At 40.2% G+C, this 21897-nt stretch overlaps 1 protein-coding gene across 1 annotated transcript in view; it reads left to right on the forward strand.

Annotated features, from left to right (window-relative positions):
- The window catches only part of DNAH8 (dynein axonemal heavy chain 8), a 612643-nt gene that overhangs the window by 515538 nt on the left and 75208 nt on the right, over positions 1 to 21897 (forward strand). Inside the window, exons 69-73 of the mRNA XM_037895538.2 lie at positions 4803 to 4979; positions 7609 to 7776; positions 12663 to 12875; positions 15383 to 15520; positions 16073 to 16200. Of these exons, the coding sequence (XP_037751466.1) occupies positions 4803 to 4979; positions 7609 to 7776; positions 12663 to 12875; positions 15383 to 15520; positions 16073 to 16200 (824 nt within the window). The remainder of the gene's footprint in view (positions 1 to 4802; positions 4980 to 7608; positions 7777 to 12662; positions 12876 to 15382; positions 15521 to 16072; positions 16201 to 21897) is intronic.

The raw sequence follows: 21897 nt of genomic DNA on the forward strand, positions 1-21897 counted from the left end.
CCAAGGGATACTCGTGGAATTGGCAGTCTTAGATAAGTCAGAAAAAGGAACTATTTCTGATCAGTGTCTGGAGACAGAGAATCCAGAAGGTTGGACTATCTAGGATACAAGAACTACTCTTCTGCAGTATGGTCTTCTGTTTATCAAATTAGCCCCATTTTTACCTCTCTGCAGTCATCTTTCTTTACTCCTTGCCTTATTTTCTTCACTGTCTCCTAGCCACAGAACTAACCATGCACGTGTCTTGGGGGTGGGGATGAGGCATATGTGTGTATAAATAAAAAAAACACCAAACAGAAAACAAAACAAAGCTCTTTGAGCCCAGGACTTCATTTTTTATTTGTCTATAAAGTGATTTGCATATATAAGTATTATAGAAGTAATTAAGATAATAGCACACAATAATGTCCAAGTACAATTTCGACACTTGGGATTAGATCCCTGGAACAGCTGCCTGAAGAAAAACACAAGGTCAGTATGCCTTTCATTTCCTTAGAGAGACACTGTGGGTGAGGTAAAATCTTTTATTGAACCAAATAAAAGATATTACCTGACACCTTTTCTCTCTAATATCCTGGGACCAACATGACTACACCACATTGCATTTCATTGTATAGTCTGATTCTGTTCCTGGGGAAGACCCAGAGCTTGTGAGATTTGTAGATAGAGTCTGGTTAAGGCCAAGCAAAGAACTACTGAGTCCCTATGACAGTTTTGTGAAACATCTGCAAAAGTGGGGCGACTTTTGGGACAGACTGAACTTTATTTGGCATGAGAGGGAAGTGGAACATGAGAGAAAAAGAGAGAAGCTTCCTCAAGACCTCACTCTGCTGCAATATCTGTCCCTCTCCTCAAGCGCTAAACATGTCAGAGTTGATATGACATAATCAAATGCCTCCTTTGGATGCAGACATACTCTGTCTGGATTATGTCAAAAAACAAAAACAAAACCCCAACTCCATTATCCCCCCAAAAAATTTGTTCAAGACTGAGGATAAGATTTACAGCAGTGATCGTCAGACCTCAATGGTTCAGTAGCAAAATCAGCAATCAACATTCACAAAAGAGCCACAGTAGTGTGAATTCATTGTTTCATTTTATATATATATATATATATATATATATATATATATATATATATATATATATTTAGTCTCACAGCAAAGTGACTGACCAAGTATTCTACAATTGGTATAGAAGGTGCAGCTGCCCCACCCCAGGAGAGCAGGGGTTAAAAGCAGCCCTTGGAGAGGGCTGTGGCTGGGACCCAGTTAGACAAGTGATTAAGAGCAGCTGAAAGAGGCTGGCTGAGTAGCTGGCCACAGGTGTAGCTAGCTCAATCAGGGCACAGTGGGCCCTGATATAAGGGCTAAGGGAGGTGCTGGGTCAGTCTCACTCCAGCTTTGGAGTGGGAAGGGTCTAGCTGCCTGGGAGTACAAGGGTACCTGAAGCAGAGCAGCGCTAGAGAAGGGCAAAAGCAGCTCCAGCCTGGCAACTCCCCAGGCTGAGGCCTTGGTAAAAGCCTACAGAGGCTGCAGAAGTGCAGCCCGGGGATAGGCAGAGGCACCTGGTCCAACCCCCTTGCCAATGATGAGTGTCCATTAAAGACTGCAGTCTGCCCCAGGGAAAGTGTCTAGATGATGACTGGCAGTAACCACTGAGGCAAGGTGGGTATAGAGGGTTGGGGGTTCCCCTGGGAGGGGAGACCCATGGTGTGGGGGTACTGCTTTGAGCAGAACCCCAATGTAAAGGGCACCAGGGTCTGGGAGGGAAAGAGGGGGCCTGCAGCAGGCAAGACACTGGCCAGCAGGGGGGGCTCCAGGTGGTGGAATTGAGATAATTCCCAGATGACCAGCAGGAGGCACTATGCCGGTGAGTCAGCAATCTGCTACAGATCCAAATCCCAAATAAATCCGTTTTACCCTGTATAAAGCTTATACAGGGTAAATTCATAAATTGTCTGCCCTCGATAACACTGATAGAGAGAGATGCACAGGTGTTTGCTTCCCCAGGTATTAATAACTTACTATGGGTTTACTAATAAACAAAAGTGATGTTATTAAGTATAAAAAGCAGGATTTAAAGTAATAACAGACAGAACAAAGTAAGTCGCCAAGCAAAATAAAGCAAAAACACGCAAATCTAAGTCTAATACATTAAGAAACTGATTACAGGTAATATCTCACCCTCAGAGATGTTCCAATAAGCTTCTTTCACAGACTAGACTCCTCCCTAGTCTGGGCCCAGTCCTTTCCCCGGTATAGTCCTTGTTAGTTCCAGCAGACATCTCACGTGGTAAGCAGGGGTTTTCTCATGATTGGCTGCCCCTTTTGTCCTGCTCCAACCCATTTTATAGCTTTGGCACAAGGCAGGAATCTTTTGTCTCTGTGGGTCCCCACCCCTCCTTCTAAATGAAAAAGTACCAGATTTAAGATGGATTTCATTATAAAGTGACATGGTCACATGTCACTGTAAGACCCCTAGTTTCCATTCCCCATGCACTGGCCACACATACACAGGAAGGCTTTCAAGTAACTAAGGCCATTTAGAGCTGATTGTTTCTGGAGCACCCTTAATGGCCTCCACTTAATATGTTTACATCAGTGATACAAGTTTATATCTTATTTTCCTAACTCCAGATCTAGAAATAATACATGCAAACAAATAGGATGAACACACTTATTAGATTACAAGCTTTCTAATGACACCATACAAGGGATATTTAGTGTAAAGCATATTCCAGTTATGTCATATTCATAAGCATATTTCCATAAAGCATATGGACTGCAACATCACAAATATATACACCTGTTCTGAGGTCCAGAAGGATGTGAGAGGCAGATCAGTTGAAAGTCTCTGGATGAAGATGAGGATAGTTAAACTCTGGAATAGGCTTCCAAGGGAGATTGTGAAGTCCTCATCATTGGGAGGTGGGGGTTAAGAACAGGCTAGACAGATATCTGTCAGGGATGGTCTTGGTTTACTTGGTCCTGCCTCAGCAGAGGAAGTTGGACTAGACGATCTCTTGAGATCCATTCCAGCCTCACTTTTCTATGATTCTCAGATGGTGGCTGTTATATGGCTGTCACTTGGTGTGACTGTTTTTTACTGTGTACCCTTTCTCTGTTATTCTTCTGCTTGCCATTTCCCAGTAATTCTCTCCAGATTGTAAGAAGGGCCATTCTATGAAAGTAGATCAAGTTTATCTTACCTGTTAATTGGAATGACCCTCTGCCAATTCAGAACAACCCTCCTTTGTGTGTTTTTCTTAGTTATATTTCATGTATTTTTCCAGCATTGGAAACTTTCTCTGGAAGTTTTAGTGACAAGCTGGCTTTTGTGGACCAGTGGCTGATACCTGGACATAGAAATGTGCATACTCCTGCCTCTAAAAGCAGTTTGGCAGAAGATTCCACTTCGGGTGTGCATGCACCCCAGGCATTTGAGATTAGAATCTTTTGGTCAGCAATGTCTGTTGGGGTAGTGCCTTCTGTGTCCTTGTGCAGCTCCCTCCTCCCCCCACTTCTAGTGCATAGATAGAGCCCTGCACAGATACAAAATTAGGATCCGCATCTATCCGCGAACATAGTCTGCGGATATAAAACGGATATCCACATATTTTCAGGGCTCTATGCATAGAGGGCGGAGCAGGGCCAACTGTTGCTCAGTTCCATTTTTTACCACCAATGGTTATGAGACAGAACTTCTAGCAGTGTTCACTTTCTCTTGTGTATTTTGCAATTTAATCTATCTAGTTGTATATTTGTTAGTATTAGTGTATAGTATATGTGTAGTGTTAGTATTATTCCCATTATTTTCTAATATCCAAGAAAAAAAGGAGGATGGTGCCCAATTCTGGACTTGAGATGGCTCAGTGCCTTTATTTGTTGATTCAAATTCAGAATGGTAACCCTGGTCCCTATAATCCCATACCTAGGTCCACAGGACTGGTTCATATTTCTCAACTGCAGAATGTGTATTTTCATATAACTATCCACCTGGCATACGGGAAATACTTGAGGTTTCAAGTGAGGACCTCCCCTTTTCAATAGAGAGTCCTAGTGTTTGATTTGTCCACAGTACCAAGAACCTTTACCAAATGCCTTGCTGTCATGGTGACTAATGTAAGACAAGGAATACAAGTTTATCCTTACCTTGGTGATTGGCTCATTTGAGAGAGTTCACCTCAGCAGATGAAAGATTCATTTAATTAGTTCTGTCAGCTTTTCACCATCATCAACAACAAAAATCATCATTAGTGCCAACCCAGAGGATAGAATTCATACAGGCAGTTCTAGACTCTACTACATTACTACAGCAAGAACATACCTACCTCAAGATAGTTTCAAAGTTGTGACAGATCTTGTTATGAATTATAAAACTGTCCTCAAACTCTGGTAAGAATGTGTCTAAAACATTACATGGGCTCTTGCACATACGTAACACAGCATACCAGACATCACCTTCACTACATGCAAGGGTGGTTGAAATCCATCTACCTTCCAAACAAACAGCACATTGACATGAGAGGGCAGGTCCCTTGAGAAGTCCTCTTATCATTAAATTGGTGGAAGATCCCAGTCAGATATTACAGGGGAATATCATTTTCGTCACCTCTACCCATGAAATTTTGCTACTTTACATTCCATAGTAAAATTATATGTGTACCATGTGTAGCTAATATTAACCAAGAAACAACCCTTTTGTATTCTGATTTCATTATATTTGCAAATGTATTCATTTGTTCTCATATTTGCATATTTTTACATTTTATTTGTTTATGTATTTATTGTTAATGCTAGGTGCTGGCAGAAGTTACAGTAAGTGCTGAGGCATCAGCTAAAATAAAAAATGAAGTCCAAGGTGTGAAGGACAAAGCACAAAAGATTGTAGATGAAATTGATTCAGAGAAAGTGGTAGCAGAGACCAAACTGGAGGCAGCTAAACCAGCATTAGAAGAAGCAGAAGCTGCATTGAATGTGAGTAAAGTTTGTAGGTTTTCATCAGTCTTGGTGTTGATACCAGGTACCAGGTGTTGTCTTCTGTGATTAAAGAATGGCTAATACCAGCCAGACAAGGGTTCACCTCATGTTCATAGCCATCATTTGAGCTTGTCAGTTTTAGTACGCAAGCCTTTTGTTAACAGTTGTGGAGTCCATATTTTACTTCCAAGTGCATCCATATCTCTGCTTAAAGAGAGAGAAATAAATATCCCTTCAGGTCCTGCTTCCATCTAGCCACTTAACAAGTATAAAGGCTTAGATGTAAATCTTCCCAAAAGTTCTTTGAGTGATTGCACATGTGCATTGCACTCTTGAGTGCGCATGCCCCACGCACAGTCAGAATTTTTTCCTTCAGTGGTATCCATTGGGACAGCTCACCCTTTGAGCCTCTAGCAACATGTTCCTCCCTGCAACTAACTCTGAGGGTGGCTTTCCTAGTAGCTATCACTTCAGCCAGATGGGTGGCCAAGCTGTGTATTCTGACATCCAAACCATCTTATACAACCTTCTTTAAGAATAAAGTATACTTTCCCAGTCATCCAAGATTTTTCTCTAATGTGGTGTCTAATTTTCATATTAACTAGTCAATTTACTTACCTACTTTTTACCCAAAACCACACACCAATAGGGAGGAACAATGCCTGCACACCAAAGATATTAGGAGACCTTTAGCGTTCTACATGGACAGGACTAACCAGTTCTGTTTGTCAAGCCAATTATTCATGGCCATTGTGGACAAGGTGAAGACTCACCAGGTCTCAACACAAAGAATTTAGTCTTGGATAACTTTCTGCATTCGTATATGTTATGATCTTGCAGCAATGTGACAGCACATTACACAAGATAGCAAACAGCCTCTGCGGTGTTTCTTGCTCATGTCCCAATCCAGGAAATTTGTATAGCTGCAACCTGGGCTTCCATTCACACCTTCTCATCACATTATGCCATCACTCATTACTCTAGAGACAGTGCTAAATTTGGATGAGTTGTACTCCAGTCTGTGTGTACATGATCTCCGATCCTTCCTCCTACTTTATGACATGTGAGTCACTGAGCGTGAAATGCACATGTGCAATCAATCAACGAAGAAAAATGGTTAGTAACCTTCCATTGTTGTTGTTCAAGATATGTTGCACATGTCCATTACATGACCTGCCCTCCTCTGCATCAAAGTTGTCCAGCAAGAAGGAACTGAGGGAACTTGGGAGTGGCTGGGCCCTTTATACTGTCATGCTGTAATGCATGGCAACAGAGGGCACTCAAGCTGCTCCGATGGCTACTGCTGATGGAAAAATTGCCCACTATTCTGTGGGGGCACACACACACACACCAAGAGTGCAATAGACATGTGCAACACATCTCAAAGAACAGCAGTTATGGAAGGTTAGTAACCATTTTTTTAAAGGTGTCAGTAGAATCTAGAATGCCTTCCAGTCTGACTTGGAAAGTATTCTCTTAGTGTGAGAATAATGGCTTTTCATTATCTTGTTAGATCACTGACATCTTTCCATATTTCCTTAGCAAAAGTGGAGTCTGAAGGATGGATGCTCCCTCTCCCATTAATGGATTTTATGTATATTTTTCTGGAACTAAAGAGAAAGGAACAAAGTAGGTCAGAGGGATCATAAGAAGAGAAGTTAACAAATGACGAAGCATTACTGCATTTCAGATCTTAATTGATTTGTTCTGCTGTACTCTGAACAGTTGTCAAGCAGAGAATCATGGAGAAAGGAGGAAGTGGCGTAGAGAGATAAAAGCATCAGTATGTCTTATTGATTCAATCCATCTCCTGCTCCAGTTACTAATAGTTATACCAAGAGAAGGGTTCAGTCAATCACAAGCAAGAGAAATCAAGCATTATCCACTCAGAAACATTGAAGTCCACATTGGTGATAGGAAGGGCCAGACTTTCAAAACTCTTGCATGCATCTTGAAAATTCCATTTGGTAGATGTAATTACCTCTTTGCTTTGCAAATAGCAGCATGCATATATTTTGTTGGCACAAATTAGGCTGCTGGTTTTGATATGTTGACACAATATTTGTCTAATCACATCACTTCATTTACAGATAAATATTTATTCAAATGAGAAATCTATCTAAGCAGTGGTTTCAAAGTGACACTAATAGAAAGCCAAAGAGCAGCAATACAGGACTTTAATGCCTTCTCAATGACTCCATTTACCAAATGCCCACACAAGCCATTTTCTTGCCTTTCTATATTCTTCTGCCAGGAACATTACACTTTAAGTTACACCAATTTACAATTCATTTTTCATCACTATTAAATATAACAGCTTAATTCCATAATGCCTGTATTATTTGTATTTAATTTTGATTTTCAGAGGGGGATGGAGAAAACAGATAGGTGTTTAGTATATATTTCTTTAAATCAGCTTCAGGGCATAGAACTATAAAGTTTAGTAAAGTAATCCCAATAACTCATATATACTGTATGTTCATAAATCAAACTTCCCTCAAGCACAAAAATGAAAATTGGAATAATAATAATAATAATTAATAATTAATATGATATTGAATGAAAAAATCTATGAAATGGTACTAAGCAATAAGTCCACTTTCCCTCCCTCCCCCCCCCGATATAGACTATCAAACCAGTGGATATTGCTACAGTTCGGAAACTTGCGAAACCCCCTCATCTAATCATGAGAATTATGGATTGCTGTTTGTTACTGTTCCAAAAGAAAATAGACGCAGTGACACCGGATCCAGAAAAGGCTTGCTGCAAACCATCCTGGGGAGAGTCACTAAAAGTAAGTAGAATGTCCAGGCTCAGCAAGTCTTGAACATTTTCTAAAACAATAAAAAAAATGAATATCAGTGTTTTATGGTGCTAAATCCTTGTTCAAAATAGGGACATACATCCTTAAAACATGAACACAAATATAAGCTTTTAGAGCAGCATAAATATGCAAACAAATTCTGCTTGATAACACAAATTTTGCTATGTCCTTAGTGGAAAGTGTGTTGCTTAAAGTTTTGATGAACAGACACATAAAGGGCTTTGTTCAATCCTTCAGAGTAAAACGGCAAGAAAGAATAAGTGAGGAAATGTAGTATTTCTGTAGCTCAAATTTTGTCTGACATTGAACCAGTTAGTTAATTTTATTCGGAACTGTAGGTGCTTCACACCTCTGAAAATCAGGGTATTTTTATTTAGGGCTTGTCTACAGACAAAAGTTGAACTGCTTTAGATATTCAGGTATAGTTAAACAGGTACAGCCCCCCTAGTGTGAATGCAGTTATACTGGTATAAATGTGTATACTGGTAAAGTTTATTCCCACATGGAAAGAAGCTATACCAATATAAGAAACCTTTATGTTAGTATAACTGCATCCACATTATGGGTTTTATCGGTATAACTATTTTGGTTAAAAAAATAAATAAAAACCTAACTGACATAGTCAGATCAGTACAAAAACTTTGTGTAGACCAGGTCTAAGGTACCTACATTTGAAAATGTTAGCCAATACCCTTGCCCTGAAAGGCTTACAATATAAAATAGGAATGAAAACAGAACAGGGAGGAGTTTAAACTGGTGTAAACCAGTGTAGCTCTATTGACTTCCATGGAGCTATGCATACCAGATGAAGATTAGGTTTACTGGAAGAACTAAACATCACAAAGCATGGGGGAGGGAATGGATAGTATAGTTGACCTTATGGTTGAGTCATGGAACTGGGAGCTGAGAAATCTGAACTCTGCTCCTACTTATTGAATACATTGGACCAACAGGTTTTTTCATAGCTGTTTGAACATGCTAGACAAAATGACTAGTCATCAGCTTCAAAGATACTGTCTCCTTGTCCAGCTGCACTCCTTCTCAGACTGACTTCTATGCTTTCTTCGGTTTACCTTCTGCCTTGGTGCCTCCTGAAGAGGTCAACCATTTTTATGAGCAAACAGTAACATAGATAATAGAATCATAGAACTGTAGGGCTGGAAGGGACCTCAAGAGTTCATCTAGTCCATCCTCCCCATGCTGAGGCACGATTAAGTATACTTAAACCATCCCTGAAAGGTGTTTGTCTAACCTGCTCTTAAAAACTTCCGAAGATGGGAATTCCACATCCTCTTAACCTGTTGCAGTGCTTAACTATCCTTATAGTTAGAACGTTTTTCCTAATATCTAACCTGAACCTCCCTTGCTGTAAACTTACCCTCAGTGTACATGGAGAACAATTGATCACCATCTCCTTATAGCAACCTTTTACATATTTGAAAACTGTTATTATGTCCTGGCTCAGCCTTTTCTTCTCTAGACTAAACATGTTTTTCCTCAAGTTTTCCAAACTTCTTATCACTTTTGTTGATCTCCTTTGGACTCTCTTCAATTTGTTCAAATCTCTCTTAAAGTGTCATGCACAAAACTGGACACGCTATTCCAGCTGAGTCCTCACCAGTGCTGAGTAGAGCAGAACAGTTACCTCTCATGTCTTACATATGACACTCCTGCTTATAAATCCTAGAATGATATTTGGCTCACACTGCATCACACTGTTGACTCATATTCATTTTGTGATCGACTATAATTCCCAAATCCTTTTCTGCACTACTGCTGCCTAACCAGTTGTTTGATTTTTCCTTCCTAAGTGTAATATTTTGTAGTTGTTTTTATTGAATTTCATCCTATTTATTTCAGACCAATTCCCTAATTTATCAAGATAATTTGGAATTCTAATAGCTGTGCCCAGATTCTTTCAGTGGTAGACTCATGATGCTAAAATTGTGATGCGTCCAACTCATCCTTGTTCTCTCTCAAGGCTGACAAGAAGCTCCCTTCCCTTTTAAGGCAGGCATAATGGTCTCTTATAGCAAAGTCCATGACAGTGGCACCAGACTGGGAGCACTGTTTCCCCATTGTCTTGGGCTTTAGCTACTGAGTTACTTCCCTTCTGCCCAGCTCGTGATTTGGTCATCATTAGGAGCCCAGGTTTCTGCTCCCTGTTCTCTCAGGGCAGGTACCACTTCTGGCAACTTCTCCTGAGCCTTGTTTAAATGTCCCCATTCTACTGCATAGCATCTCTCCTCATTTCTCACTCATGAGTAATGCCACCCACCTGTGGAATTCAAAGGTGGTACAGTGTTGTTGATAGAGGTTCCTGGACTAAGCTCCATCCTTCATCTCAGTCCACCAGAATTTTCTGCCTCTGGCAGTTGACCAAATTCAAAATTCAGATTCTCATGATCATTTTAATACTTTAAATTGATAATACAGTTTAATACTTTAAATTGTATTAGTTTTCATGCAGTAGTGACTTCATTTTGGCAACTAGCTCTTCTGTTCCTCTCCCAAGGTGAGGAATTGCAGAGTATTGAGGCTCTAACCATCTGGTTTCTCTGGTACAGCCAGAAGCCACCAACCCTTGCTCTTCCAAGGCATGAGATTTGATACCAAGACCTATGTCCTGTTACCATAAGATGCTGATCCTCGCATTGTCAGGGCATGGGGCATTGAATTAGACAGGTGTATAGTGACTTAGCTCCCACCCAAAGCAGAGACTCCACCATGGTAAGGCTGTGGTTTCCAGACCTTCTACAACTATTACAAGGAACCTGTCTCTCCCCATAACCACAGATCCAGAAGAATGGTCAGATTTCCCACCCAGACCCACAATATCTTCAGGTGACAATATGAGCCATAGGGATCTGGCAGACCTGGAAATATCCTTCTAAATGCCAGAAACAGTCAACCCACAGATGCTATGACCTTAAATGGAAAAACTTTTCTGTCTGAGCAAATAATATGTATGCAGTGTTGTTGTAGCTATGTTGGTCCCAGGTAACATAGATCCAGCATTAGTTTCCATCCATTCTATGTTGGAGTATCTGCTTTATTTAAAATCCATAGGACTGTCTATATCACTTGTAAAGGTGCACTTAGCAACTACTTCTGTGCTCCATGTACTGATAACAAGACTATATTCACCCATAACAGAGTTAAGAGATTCATGAAGGTGCTAATGAATGTTTACCCTCCAGTTGAAGAACCAACCAACCAAGCAACATGGGATCTCAACCTTGTACTTACTAAGATCATGAAATTCCTTTCAAAACATTGGGAGAATGTTCCTTATTTCACCTTTCAGTGAAGAAAGCTTTAATTGTGGCCATTACATCTTTTGTAAGAGCAAACAAGCTCTTATGAATGACCCACCGTCTACAGTCTTCCACATAGATAAGGTGGTCCTATGCCCACACCCTACATTTATTCCCAAGGTGGTAACAGAATTCCATCTCAACCAGTCCATTAATTTGTCAGCATTTTTCACAGACTTCAGTCTCATTCAAGTGAGACAAAGTTACATCCTTAGATGCCAAGAGAGCTTTAGCTTTCTTTTTAAATTGGTGCCTGGAATTTAGGAAATCATCAAGATGCTTTATCTCTTATGGGGATAATAATAAAGGACAATCAGTTACATCACAGTGTCTGTCTAAGTGGGTTAGGTTTTGTATAGAGGAAAGTTAGAAACAAAGCTCAGTTCTTGCTTTTACAAAACACTACTCCCTAAGTCTGACATCCAGATTGGCTCTCAGTTTAGTAAGGCACTGTTACAGTAGTTGCTTAACTAGACTCAGGGTCCCACTATCTGGAGACCGGAGTACTGCTTATCACACTATTCCAAGAGTGGTAATGTGCAGAGGCATTGGGGAAGAAATGACTGTTACTCACCATTAATCAGAATTCTTCAAGATGGATTCTGCACATTGACACACCCTGCCCTCCTTGCCTTCTTTCTTAGAGTCCTGTTTGTAACTGTAGATCTGAGGAGGCGATGGAAGGAAAGGAGAGGGCCAGGGCACTTCTACTCCTTTTATAGCCTCTCTCTCAGAACATCCATAGAAATGTAGGACTGGAAGGGACCTTCTGAGTCATTGAGTCCAGCCCCAAGCTTTCACAGTCAATCATATCATATAATCATGTTCATAACCTTATCAAGCTCCATCTAAAAACTACTTATTTTGTTCAGGAACAAGGAGTAGATGGACTGCTCTTGTGCTCCAGCTGTCCAACAGGCACTACTATGAAAAGGTTCTATTGTCCAAGCTGCACCGCCAGTACATTCCCAGAGTGTGAATGTGCAGAGGTCATCTTAAAGAACTCTGGTTATAGGTGAATAACCTTAATTTCTTCAAGAATTACTTCTGTGCATTCACATTTTGCACCCACTGTCTCCTGTACCTTGGAGTTCTTCATATAGACAAATCTCAGTGGCTCAAGAGAAGGAGTTGAGATGATTGAGGCACTGCACTTACTTAAATAGATGGGGGTACCAATCGCTCACTACCAGGAGGGATCACTCATGTACCCCCCAAAAGCCATGTCTTTGAAGAGAGCAGTTTGAGCTCATCACCAGCAGCCACTGTCCCACAAGCTGGATTGCACAGAGGTGACTCTTGAGGAACAGTTACTGGAAAGTAACCTCTCTTAATTTTAAAACAGTTGAGAGACTAGTTAAATAAAAATGTAGGAGGAGTTAGTACAATAAAGTTTCTCCTCTTCATATTAACTGTAACAGATTGCTCCTTCTGTACTTTAGGGTCATTTTCCAAACATTACTCAATCATGAAAGATTGAACTTTTCAATGTAGAATATCAAATAGTTACTAAAGCTGATTTTTGTTTTGTTTTTGCAGCTTATGAGTGGTCCATTCCTGCAGAGTCTCCAACAATTTGCTAAGGATAGTATCAATGAAGAAACAGTAGAATTACTACAGCCTTATTTTAACATGGAGGATTATACTTTTGAGAATGGTAAAAAGGTCTGTGGTAATGTGGCAGGACTCCTGTCTTGGACACTAGCCATGGCAACATTTTATGGTATTAACAGAGAAGTGTTACCTCTTAAGGTAAAATATAATCTTTTTATACTTGCAGTTAGTGAATTAAAATACATATACTGTTTTATTTTGTAGCAGAAATATACTATCAGGGTTGGTCCATTAAAAAATGGCATATCAAGAGTTGTTATGAATAAGAAAAAAACCTTCTAAATTGGCTGAAAATAGTCATGTGTTGAATAAATGGATTTTCACTCTCCCTCCATCAAAGACCCAGAGTAATCTTAACCTCCCGCATGAAATTGTATCTGCTACATGCCAGGGAGGTCTCTGAAATGTTAAAAACTCTAATATCCCACAGGGTCCTAGAGCGCAGGCTCTAGCATGAGCCCGGGATGTCTACACAGCAATGAAACAGCCCTGCAGCCTGAGCCCCATGAGCCTGAGTCAGCTGGCACAGGCCAGCTGCAGGTTTTGCTTTGCTGTGTAGACATACCCTATGAATCTTGGGACTGCTGGATTTTCAAAAAAAAATGTTTCTTTTCTCCATGTTTCCTTCAAAATAGGAGGAAGGCTTTTTCTTATTTGTTTCTTAATTTAATTTAACTGAATTTAGTAGTGAGTAGCCAATTTTGTTATTTTAGAAATCTTAATTTCTTCAGACCTATTTGTCTTTAGACCATTATAATTGAAAGTGATAAGAAACCAGGATTTAAAAGGTGCATTTTATGCATGCAAAATTTCCCTGACAAAGAACACAATTTGTGTTTGGGATGCCATGACACTCCCATAGTGGTGGTTTTCTTTTGGCTTTGAGGGCATTGAGAGAGAAATTTCAAAATCTTCTTTATGAAAGTGACTTTAGGCATGACATTTGTGTGACTGATTTTGCTTTTTCTTGTTTTAATCATGGATCCAAGATCATCTTCAAAAACACCTGAAAAAAGGAAAAGAAGTAATTTGATTCATATCACATTTTTGGCAGAAACTACAGAGCCCTTGTCAGTGGCAATCCTGAACTAATATGCTACTTTAGCATGATCCTTTCCTTGATCAATGGCCTTGATATTTAGCATCAGTTTGCTGAATCAGTTCCATCTCTTTTGAACAATAGGGTTTTCATTTGACTTCCCGCATGGCATAATGTTTGGTCTAGCTTACAGAGAAAAATCATTAGTAACCTTGATCCAATCCAGGCCTCCAGTCAGTCTGCTCCCTAGAAGTCTCTTTCATTGCTGTAACCAGTGGCACACAGTATCAAGCGCTTCTGCTCCAAAAGCTTTAGTATTAAGCACCATCTCAGTAAATTAAATTAAAGTTGCCTGTTTTTACTGCGCTCCAGCTATAATACTAAAGCCAGAAACCCACAAGAGGAATACTTTAAAGCTAGAGACACAAGACAATAATTACAGGTTTCAGAGTAGCAGCCGTGTTAGTCTATATTCGCAAAAAGAAAAGGAGTACTTGTGGCACCTTAGAGACTAACAAATTTATTTGAGCGTAACCTTTCGTGAGCTACAGCTTATGCTTATGCTCAAATAAATTTGTTAGTCTCTAAGGTACCACAAGTACTCCTTTTCTTCTTAAGACAATAATTGTAATCAGGCAAAATGGGGGAAAGAATGTCATATATATCAGCAGGGAATTTAAGGAAAGAGTGTTCTTTTTTCCAGGGGTTGAGATAGGCAAGGGAAAAGCTTCTGGTGCCGCAGCCCTCATTGATCAGAGGAGTTACTTTATTTTGATGTTACTCTTGAGTTTTGTGTTTGAAAAATCAATTGTCCCCTGAGGCAAGGACCTGAAATGGACTTGGGTGTGAGACTGGTTCCTTTCTGCGCCAGTGAGATAGCTTACCAGCTTACAGGTCATCTTTTCTAAAAATTCTTTAGAATCTAATATGGAGGGATAACTGCACAGTGATTTCAAAACTTCAGCAGTAATCTTGCAGTCATTGATAGAAATATCATATCCGGGAAGAGCAACAGTATATTGCAGGCTGATAATCTAAAGAAAAATGACCAAAAAGTTTCCCTGTCATTAGTAAAAATATCTACTTGGCCACAATTGAGTGGCTTATTGGCCTACGGCTGTGATTCTCAAGAGTGTCAGGTTATCCGTGACAAATCTCATAAACTCATGATTAGCTGCCATTGCAGAAAACATGAATTATAAAAATAAAGTAAAACAGAGCTGAACAACAAAGCCCCAGGGATGTTCTCTTTTCCAGGAGCCTGATTGTAATGCTCTTTTCAACATGCCTCTGTCTTGCTCAGTAAGGCATCTGACATCTTCCCAGACCAGAATATTATTTTAAAATTGGCACCCTGGAGCAGGAAGCCAATTTCTTACATTATTATGCTAATACAAATATCATAAGTAGAGATTTAAAAATATGGATTTAAGTGACATTGTTTGGAAAAGGAAATAACTTAAAATACATATTTCATGGTGTTTATTTAATAATGATATTGTGCACAGATTTGTATTCCTGTCCCGGTTGACTAACAATGGAGTAGATTTGAAATAACAGATTTTCTGTTGTATGCCATTATTGTCTAATCATGCTTTATTCTTAGTCTAATTTAGCAAAACAAGAAGGACGTTTGAAAGTAGCTAATGAAGAGTTAGCCACAGCTCAGGCATTATTAGATGAGAAACAAGCTGAACTGGATAAAGTACAGGCAAAATTTGATGCAGCAATGAAGGAGAAAATGGTGAGATAAAAATATTGTATGAACATAAAAAATGGTTTGCACACTGAAACTTTAAAGCGTTATATAGTTTGTGTTTACTGGTTCAATCTTTTCAGAATACAATGAAAGATAAATTGGAGAATAATGTGTAATTACTACAAATGAGCTTCATTTAACCCCTCTTCTTTATGATGCAATGGCTCAGGGACTACTTGCCCTTTATAGAAAAGTGATTTTTAATGCAACAGCATTTTGCTTATCTTAGTTTAATTCTGAAGGTTTTAAAACTTAGCTAGGAAACCTGTTTATTTTAAAAGCCACTAGTGTGAAACACTGGGACCAGGAACCAATAAAAGCTGCATGTTCATTCAGGGCCTAGTGCCTTTTGAAGCTCCAGTAGGGGACTCAGATCTCGACTTCTTCAGTTTTCCTTTTTTTTTTTGGTTGATCTCTCCATGCATAGGGTAAGTATTCTTGAGAAAAAATAGTTTATAAATTTTGTAAATATAGTAAAGGTCTTTGAATAATAGAATTTGAAAGTTTAATGAGACAGGAAAACTTGTCCAATTTTAGGACCTGTTGAATGATGCAGATGTGTGCAGGAGAAAGATGCAAGCAGCCTCTGCACTTATAGATGGATTGAGTGGAGAGAAAGTTAGATGGACTCAGCAAAGTAAGGAGTTCAAAACGCAGATTAACAGGTATAGTATCTGTTCGACAAAAGAGCAAGATGTCTATAAAATACAAAGACACTATTTGGCAATAAAATACCCTTCCATAGGTAATTTACAGTGCACAAACTTTGTTAGTTATATCCTGTATATTGCATGGAAATTCCAGGTGTCTGAGTGTTTTCATTCTGAATTAGAGCAAAATCTCAGGCCTTGGAATGTCCCATGAAAGGGAATATTCTGATTCAGGAATGTATTAATGCCACAGCACATCTCAGTCTCCCTGTCCCACAGTGCTGCTCTTTCCTCCTATGTCATAAGATGGGAGGAAGAAAGAAGAAAAACCTTTGGGCTGACAAGGGGGTGGGAGGGAAACTCCTAGGTTAATGATGGAAGAGGATGGGGGTGGAAGGAAACCCCCCCCACGTTGATGATAGGAGTGTGTAGGGGGGAATGGAGGAGGGAAACCTGTGAGTGGTGACAAGGGAAACTCCTGGGCTCTAGACCAGTAGCTCTCAACCTTTCCAGACTACTGGACCCCTTTCATGAATCTGATTTGTCTAGCATACCCCCAAATTACACGTCACTTACAAACTACTTGCTTACAAAATCAGACATAATAATACAAAAGTGTCACAGCACACTATTACTGAAAAATTGCTTACTTTCTCATTTTTACCATATAGTTATAAAATAAGTCATCTGGAATATAAATATTGTACTACATTTCAGTGTATAGTATATAGAGCAGTATAAACAAGTCATTATCCATATGAAATTGTAGTTTGCACTGACTGTTCTAGTGCTTTATATCTAGCCTGTTGTAAAACTAGGCAAATATCTAGATGAATTGATGTACCCGCTGGAAAGCCTCTGTGTATCCCCAGAGGTCTACGTACCCCTGGTTGAGAACCACTGCTTTAGACAGGGGGCTTCCCAGAGAGCCTCAGTGTAGGGAAGCCTGGGAGCAAGGCAGCTTGGCAGTCTGTGAACCAAACAGCCCAGGGAGGCTGGAAGTTTAGTGGACTGAAATAGTGCGTGACCATGCAATTAAATATTGCATCATAATGTTGTCTGCTTAGGCAACCTTAATTCTGGCATGTCCTAACTTTTGAGTTCTGATTTTGCAACCTTAATAGGCAATTGGTACATTCGGAAAGCTTAGATTTAAAATAAATGTGGTGGAGACTTGCTTATAATGGGAAGAGGCTAAGGGAGTGCACGCTAGAACCTTATTGAAATTAAAATTCTCACTGTCTTTCTGGTCAGTACACCAGCAGGCACAGGTATCCAAAGGTTATGAATCTATGGAGAAAATTATTTCTTATGGAAATAAAAAATTTAATCAACTAACTACACAGGATTAAAACTGTTAATGAGTAGCAATAGGCTTATCCCATTTATTTGATATGATCATTCGATTGAGTAATGAAAATCTAAGTCTTGTTCATGACATTATCCTTCCTTTCTCTCTCATGTTATTTTACATAAAACAATTGTAAATAGTTCACAACTAGTTCAGATATTTATGTACAGTATACACTCAGTCTTAGAGTAAATTTTAGAGTTTTTCAGCTGTTTGTTGATCTTTGCTGTTTTGGGGTCTCATTAGACCTTACCTTAAAGTGGTGGTTTCATCTCTGAAAATAGGATATAAGAAGTGTTCCTTTTGTGCAGCTGTGTTCCTTGCTGTAGATGGGCTTGAAAAGTGCATATTATGCGTTGGGAAGAGGCTCTCGGCTAAAAGTTTTGAAGTATGCTGCTGTACAGCTTCTTTCCTTGTTCATCACTAATGTGTAGTGCCTCCCATCTGTGGAATTCAGAGGTGATCCAATATTGTTGCTGGTGGCCCCAAGATTAAACCACGAGATTTCCTGCCTCTCACAGAAGAACACACTGACAGTTCTTTTTCTCCCAACCATTTTGTTTTTATATTTTTTCATTTTTATTTGTTTCATGCCGTGCTGACTTCACCTTCAAACTTTATTAGATACATGGTTTCCCATAGACACCTCCTTTGAGGACATCGTACGAATTAAATGAGGACTTTTGATTAAAAGCAAATGTTAAATATAAAGAGATTTCATGAGTTTTGGGAGTCTCAGATTGGTGCAGCAGTAGCTCCAACCGTGAAAGATGTAGTCACATCTTCATATTCCCACTTATGGGTATTGCACAGTCTAATGGTGCCTAATGGTAGAACCTTTTCCATGTGGTGTCCATTACAGTGTTCTCATACCCCACTCTCCCCTCAGCACTTCTGAACATAAGGCTATATAAGGGGATGAAGTACCCTCTACCACCTCAATTCCTTCCAAGTGCTTGCCTAGATGGAAGTGAAGCGCTCTGGTCCATTCAGATCCGTGTTTTTTTCCTTCAGTCATAGGGTTGTACTTCAGTAATGAGTTTAGGTTGTTAGATCAGTTCCAGGTTATGGAAGAACCAAAGAAGAAGAAGCTGGGATTCCAGAGATATGCTTCATGCCCTGCTGTCTTCCTGACATCTGATGTCCACATTAGGTGACTCAAGTGCTTGGGAGAGGACAACTCTTTTCTGGGTGTTCCATCTGCTGGACTTTTATGCCCAAAGCTCCCTAGGACAGGCAGAACAGATTACAGGTGCGTCTCCTTAAGGAAGTTCTTGAAGCTAAACCCTTTGGATCTGGGCAGTCATTGGATCCAAGGTCTAGGACGCCAGTTTCAGCTCCTGTGACTTCTTCAGTAAGTCAAAGCAGTTTAAGGGTTCCAGGAAATCGGAACCTTTGTCGGGTCCAGCTGCAGTTCCCACTGCTCCAGCACTCAGGCCTTTGAAGCAGCCTTTGTTGGAACCAAGGGCCACATTGTCATCTCTGGCTCTCTCAGTACCAAAGGAGAAGTTGTCTAGGGAAAAGACAACCACTGTTAGCAGTGCCAGATCCCACAAGTCAGATTTATCAGTTACATCCAATTCTGACAGAACCTCTACAGTCACAAAAACAAGGTTGGTTCTGGTCTCAGTTTCAGGAGTCAATAAGATGGATTTGGTTATTTAATTGGATCCTGTGCCATCCAAAGTCTTTGGCTCTGGCCATAATCCTTGCTCTGGTTCTGGGTCCATCTTCTAGTTCTGAAGAAGACTTTTACTTTAGTAGCTGATGTGCACTGTTCAGCTTCTGGGTGTTCCTTGGATCTGAGTGAGAATCCGAGAGTCTTGATAAAGAGATAAGCTTCGCCAGTTCTGAGTTTGGCATCTCCTTTGCCTGAGAAAAGAAGATCAGAAGAGATAGTTAGCCTTTCTCCTGGTTTGCCTGTACCTCGTCCTAAGACTCCTATCGGTTCTCCAAGAAGAGTTTTCTCTGTTTGTTTCTGCCCTCCCCCTGGGTCTGTTGTCTCTTGTGCATTCCGATGTGGATCTGAGGCCAGATCTGTATCTAGATAGAATAAAAAGATCTGTTTCCTCCTGGTTCAGCACTTCTTTTGATCCTGCACCTGCAGGTTTGTTCCCAAATCCCAGTTGCTGGGAAGACTGGCAATCCTGGAATCCATGATCTTATTAGGGGTCACCACCAGAATTTTTCATATGTCTTCTGTATGGATGGAGAGGTGATGTTTCATCTGTAAAGGATCCAGTGATGGAGAACTCCTAGATCCGATTCCACCAGCTGCATCTGCATCTCAGATAGTGGTGCCTGGTATTCTGTCTGAAGAAGAGGATGAGAAGATGGCGCCTCTTTTTTCGAACAGGAGTATGCTGATGGAGACTATAATCCTGATTTGTCACCAAATGAGCATGTGGGAGTGGCTTCTGCTTCCTCCTGTTCTGGGAACACTCTGCAGTTTCATGATTTAGTGGACCATATGGTGTCCACTTTGGATTTGCATTCAGTGCCTGGAGGAGACATCTCATTTGGTGTTTGACATTCTTTGGGGCTACTTCCAAAAATATGATGTCCTTACCAATGTTTTATCTAGCCTGCTAAGAGGCAGGAGTGGATGAAACAGTCTTATCAGCCTACAGCCAAGAAGGCAGACAAATTATTTCAGATACTCTCTGAGGGGTTTTCATATGTTCATACACACCCTGCACCAATTCACTGGTAGGGATTGGTGCGAGCAGCAGGTCAAGATCTGGACAGGCACATTCTTCCCCTGCAGACAGAGCGGGGAAGATTGATTACATAGGTAGAAAGGTGGTTCTCTTCTTCCTCTCTTGGTATTAGGGTGGCAAATTACCAAGTTATTATGGCTGGCTATCAGTTCCACCTGTCGGAAAAGATGGCACCATTCGTACAGGATTGCCAGATGACAAACAGAATTTGGCAAATGCAGTTCCAGTGGAGGATCAAAATGTGGCAAAGAACTCTCTCTCTAGTTTGTTTGACACCTCAGATTCTTTGCTAGAACACTGGCTTCTGCAGTTACTCTGAGGAGACATGCTCTGCTTCATTCCTCTTCTTTGGCTCTGGATTCTAGAATTAAAGTGGAAGATCTCTTCAAAGGGGATGGTCTTTTCAGTGAAAAGACAGATGAATTGCTGCTGGACAAGCTGGAGAAGACAAGATTGTTGGCCTGCTTTTTGGGCTTGATTTCTTTTACTGGGAGGAGATCTTCTACCCCTTTCTCTTATCAGAGACAGTATTATCCACAATCTCCTTTGGCTTATTTATTGTCAATTCAAAGGAGTCAATAACAGCCCCAGCAGGCTATGTCATTCCAGAGCCTGCATAAAAAGAGGTCTTTTAAATTGAGGTCTAAATCTAAGCAATCTGATGCCTCCCTGTCATCTTCATTGCACACCAGGCCTCAGATATAATGTGAGAATTGAGAGTCAAGAACCAATCAGGAAGGCCCTTTCCTTTGTCTGCTTTAAGACAAGCTAGCCGATTTATCAGCCAAATTAAGGTTTTTACCTTGGACAATGGGTCCTAGAAATTATAGAAAATGACTGTGCCCTTCAGTTTGAGAAGCTACCTCCTTGGTGCAGAATGTACTGCTTAATTCTAGAAAGCTGACTACCAGGTGGTACCATTTGAAATGGACCAGATTTATGGCTTGCAAAAGGGGAAAATGTGATTCTCCTGTTTCAGTTCTATACCCTGTATTTTAGAATATTTGATACTAGAAATTGAGGAGTTATGTAACTCACCTTTGAAAGTTAATTTGGAAGCTATCTCTGCTTGCCACTTTTTAGTTAATGTAAAATGCTGTTTGTGCATAATACAGATAAGAAGTCTATGAAAGGGCTATCTAATATGTATCCCCCTTTGAGAAATCCCATCCCTCCTTGGGATCTTAGTTTGGTTTAGGTGCCACCTTTTGAATCTTTGGCTGAGAGTTCTTTATATTATTTATCTTTTACGATGGTATTCATTATTGCTATAACTTCAGCCAGAAATATGACTGAAAAAGACTTTACCCACTAGTAACTGTTGATCTTTGAGAGTCCCCTCTGTGCATTCACATTACCCACATGCCTTCTTTTCTGCCTCAGAGTTTATTAATACATCAGAATTCTGTGCCCAAGTTTGAAGGAACTGAGATGATCAGGGGGTGAACTCACATATAGTGTAGAATGATGATGCCACTCTCATGCAAGACTGTTTATGCACCCTCCAATGGACATGTATTTTCAAAGCAGTTCCTCAGCTCAGTGCCAAGGGAACCATGTCCCAAAAGTGTGAATGCACAGAGGCAGTTCTCAAAGAACAAATTTCTGGTAAGTAACTGTTTTTGATATACACATTTCAAA

This window comes from Chelonia mydas, chromosome 3 (genome assembly GCF_015237465.2).
Source record: "Chelonia mydas isolate rCheMyd1 chromosome 3, rCheMyd1.pri.v2, whole genome shotgun sequence".
NCBI classification, from domain to species: Eukaryota; Metazoa; Chordata; order Testudines; family Cheloniidae; genus Chelonia; species Chelonia mydas.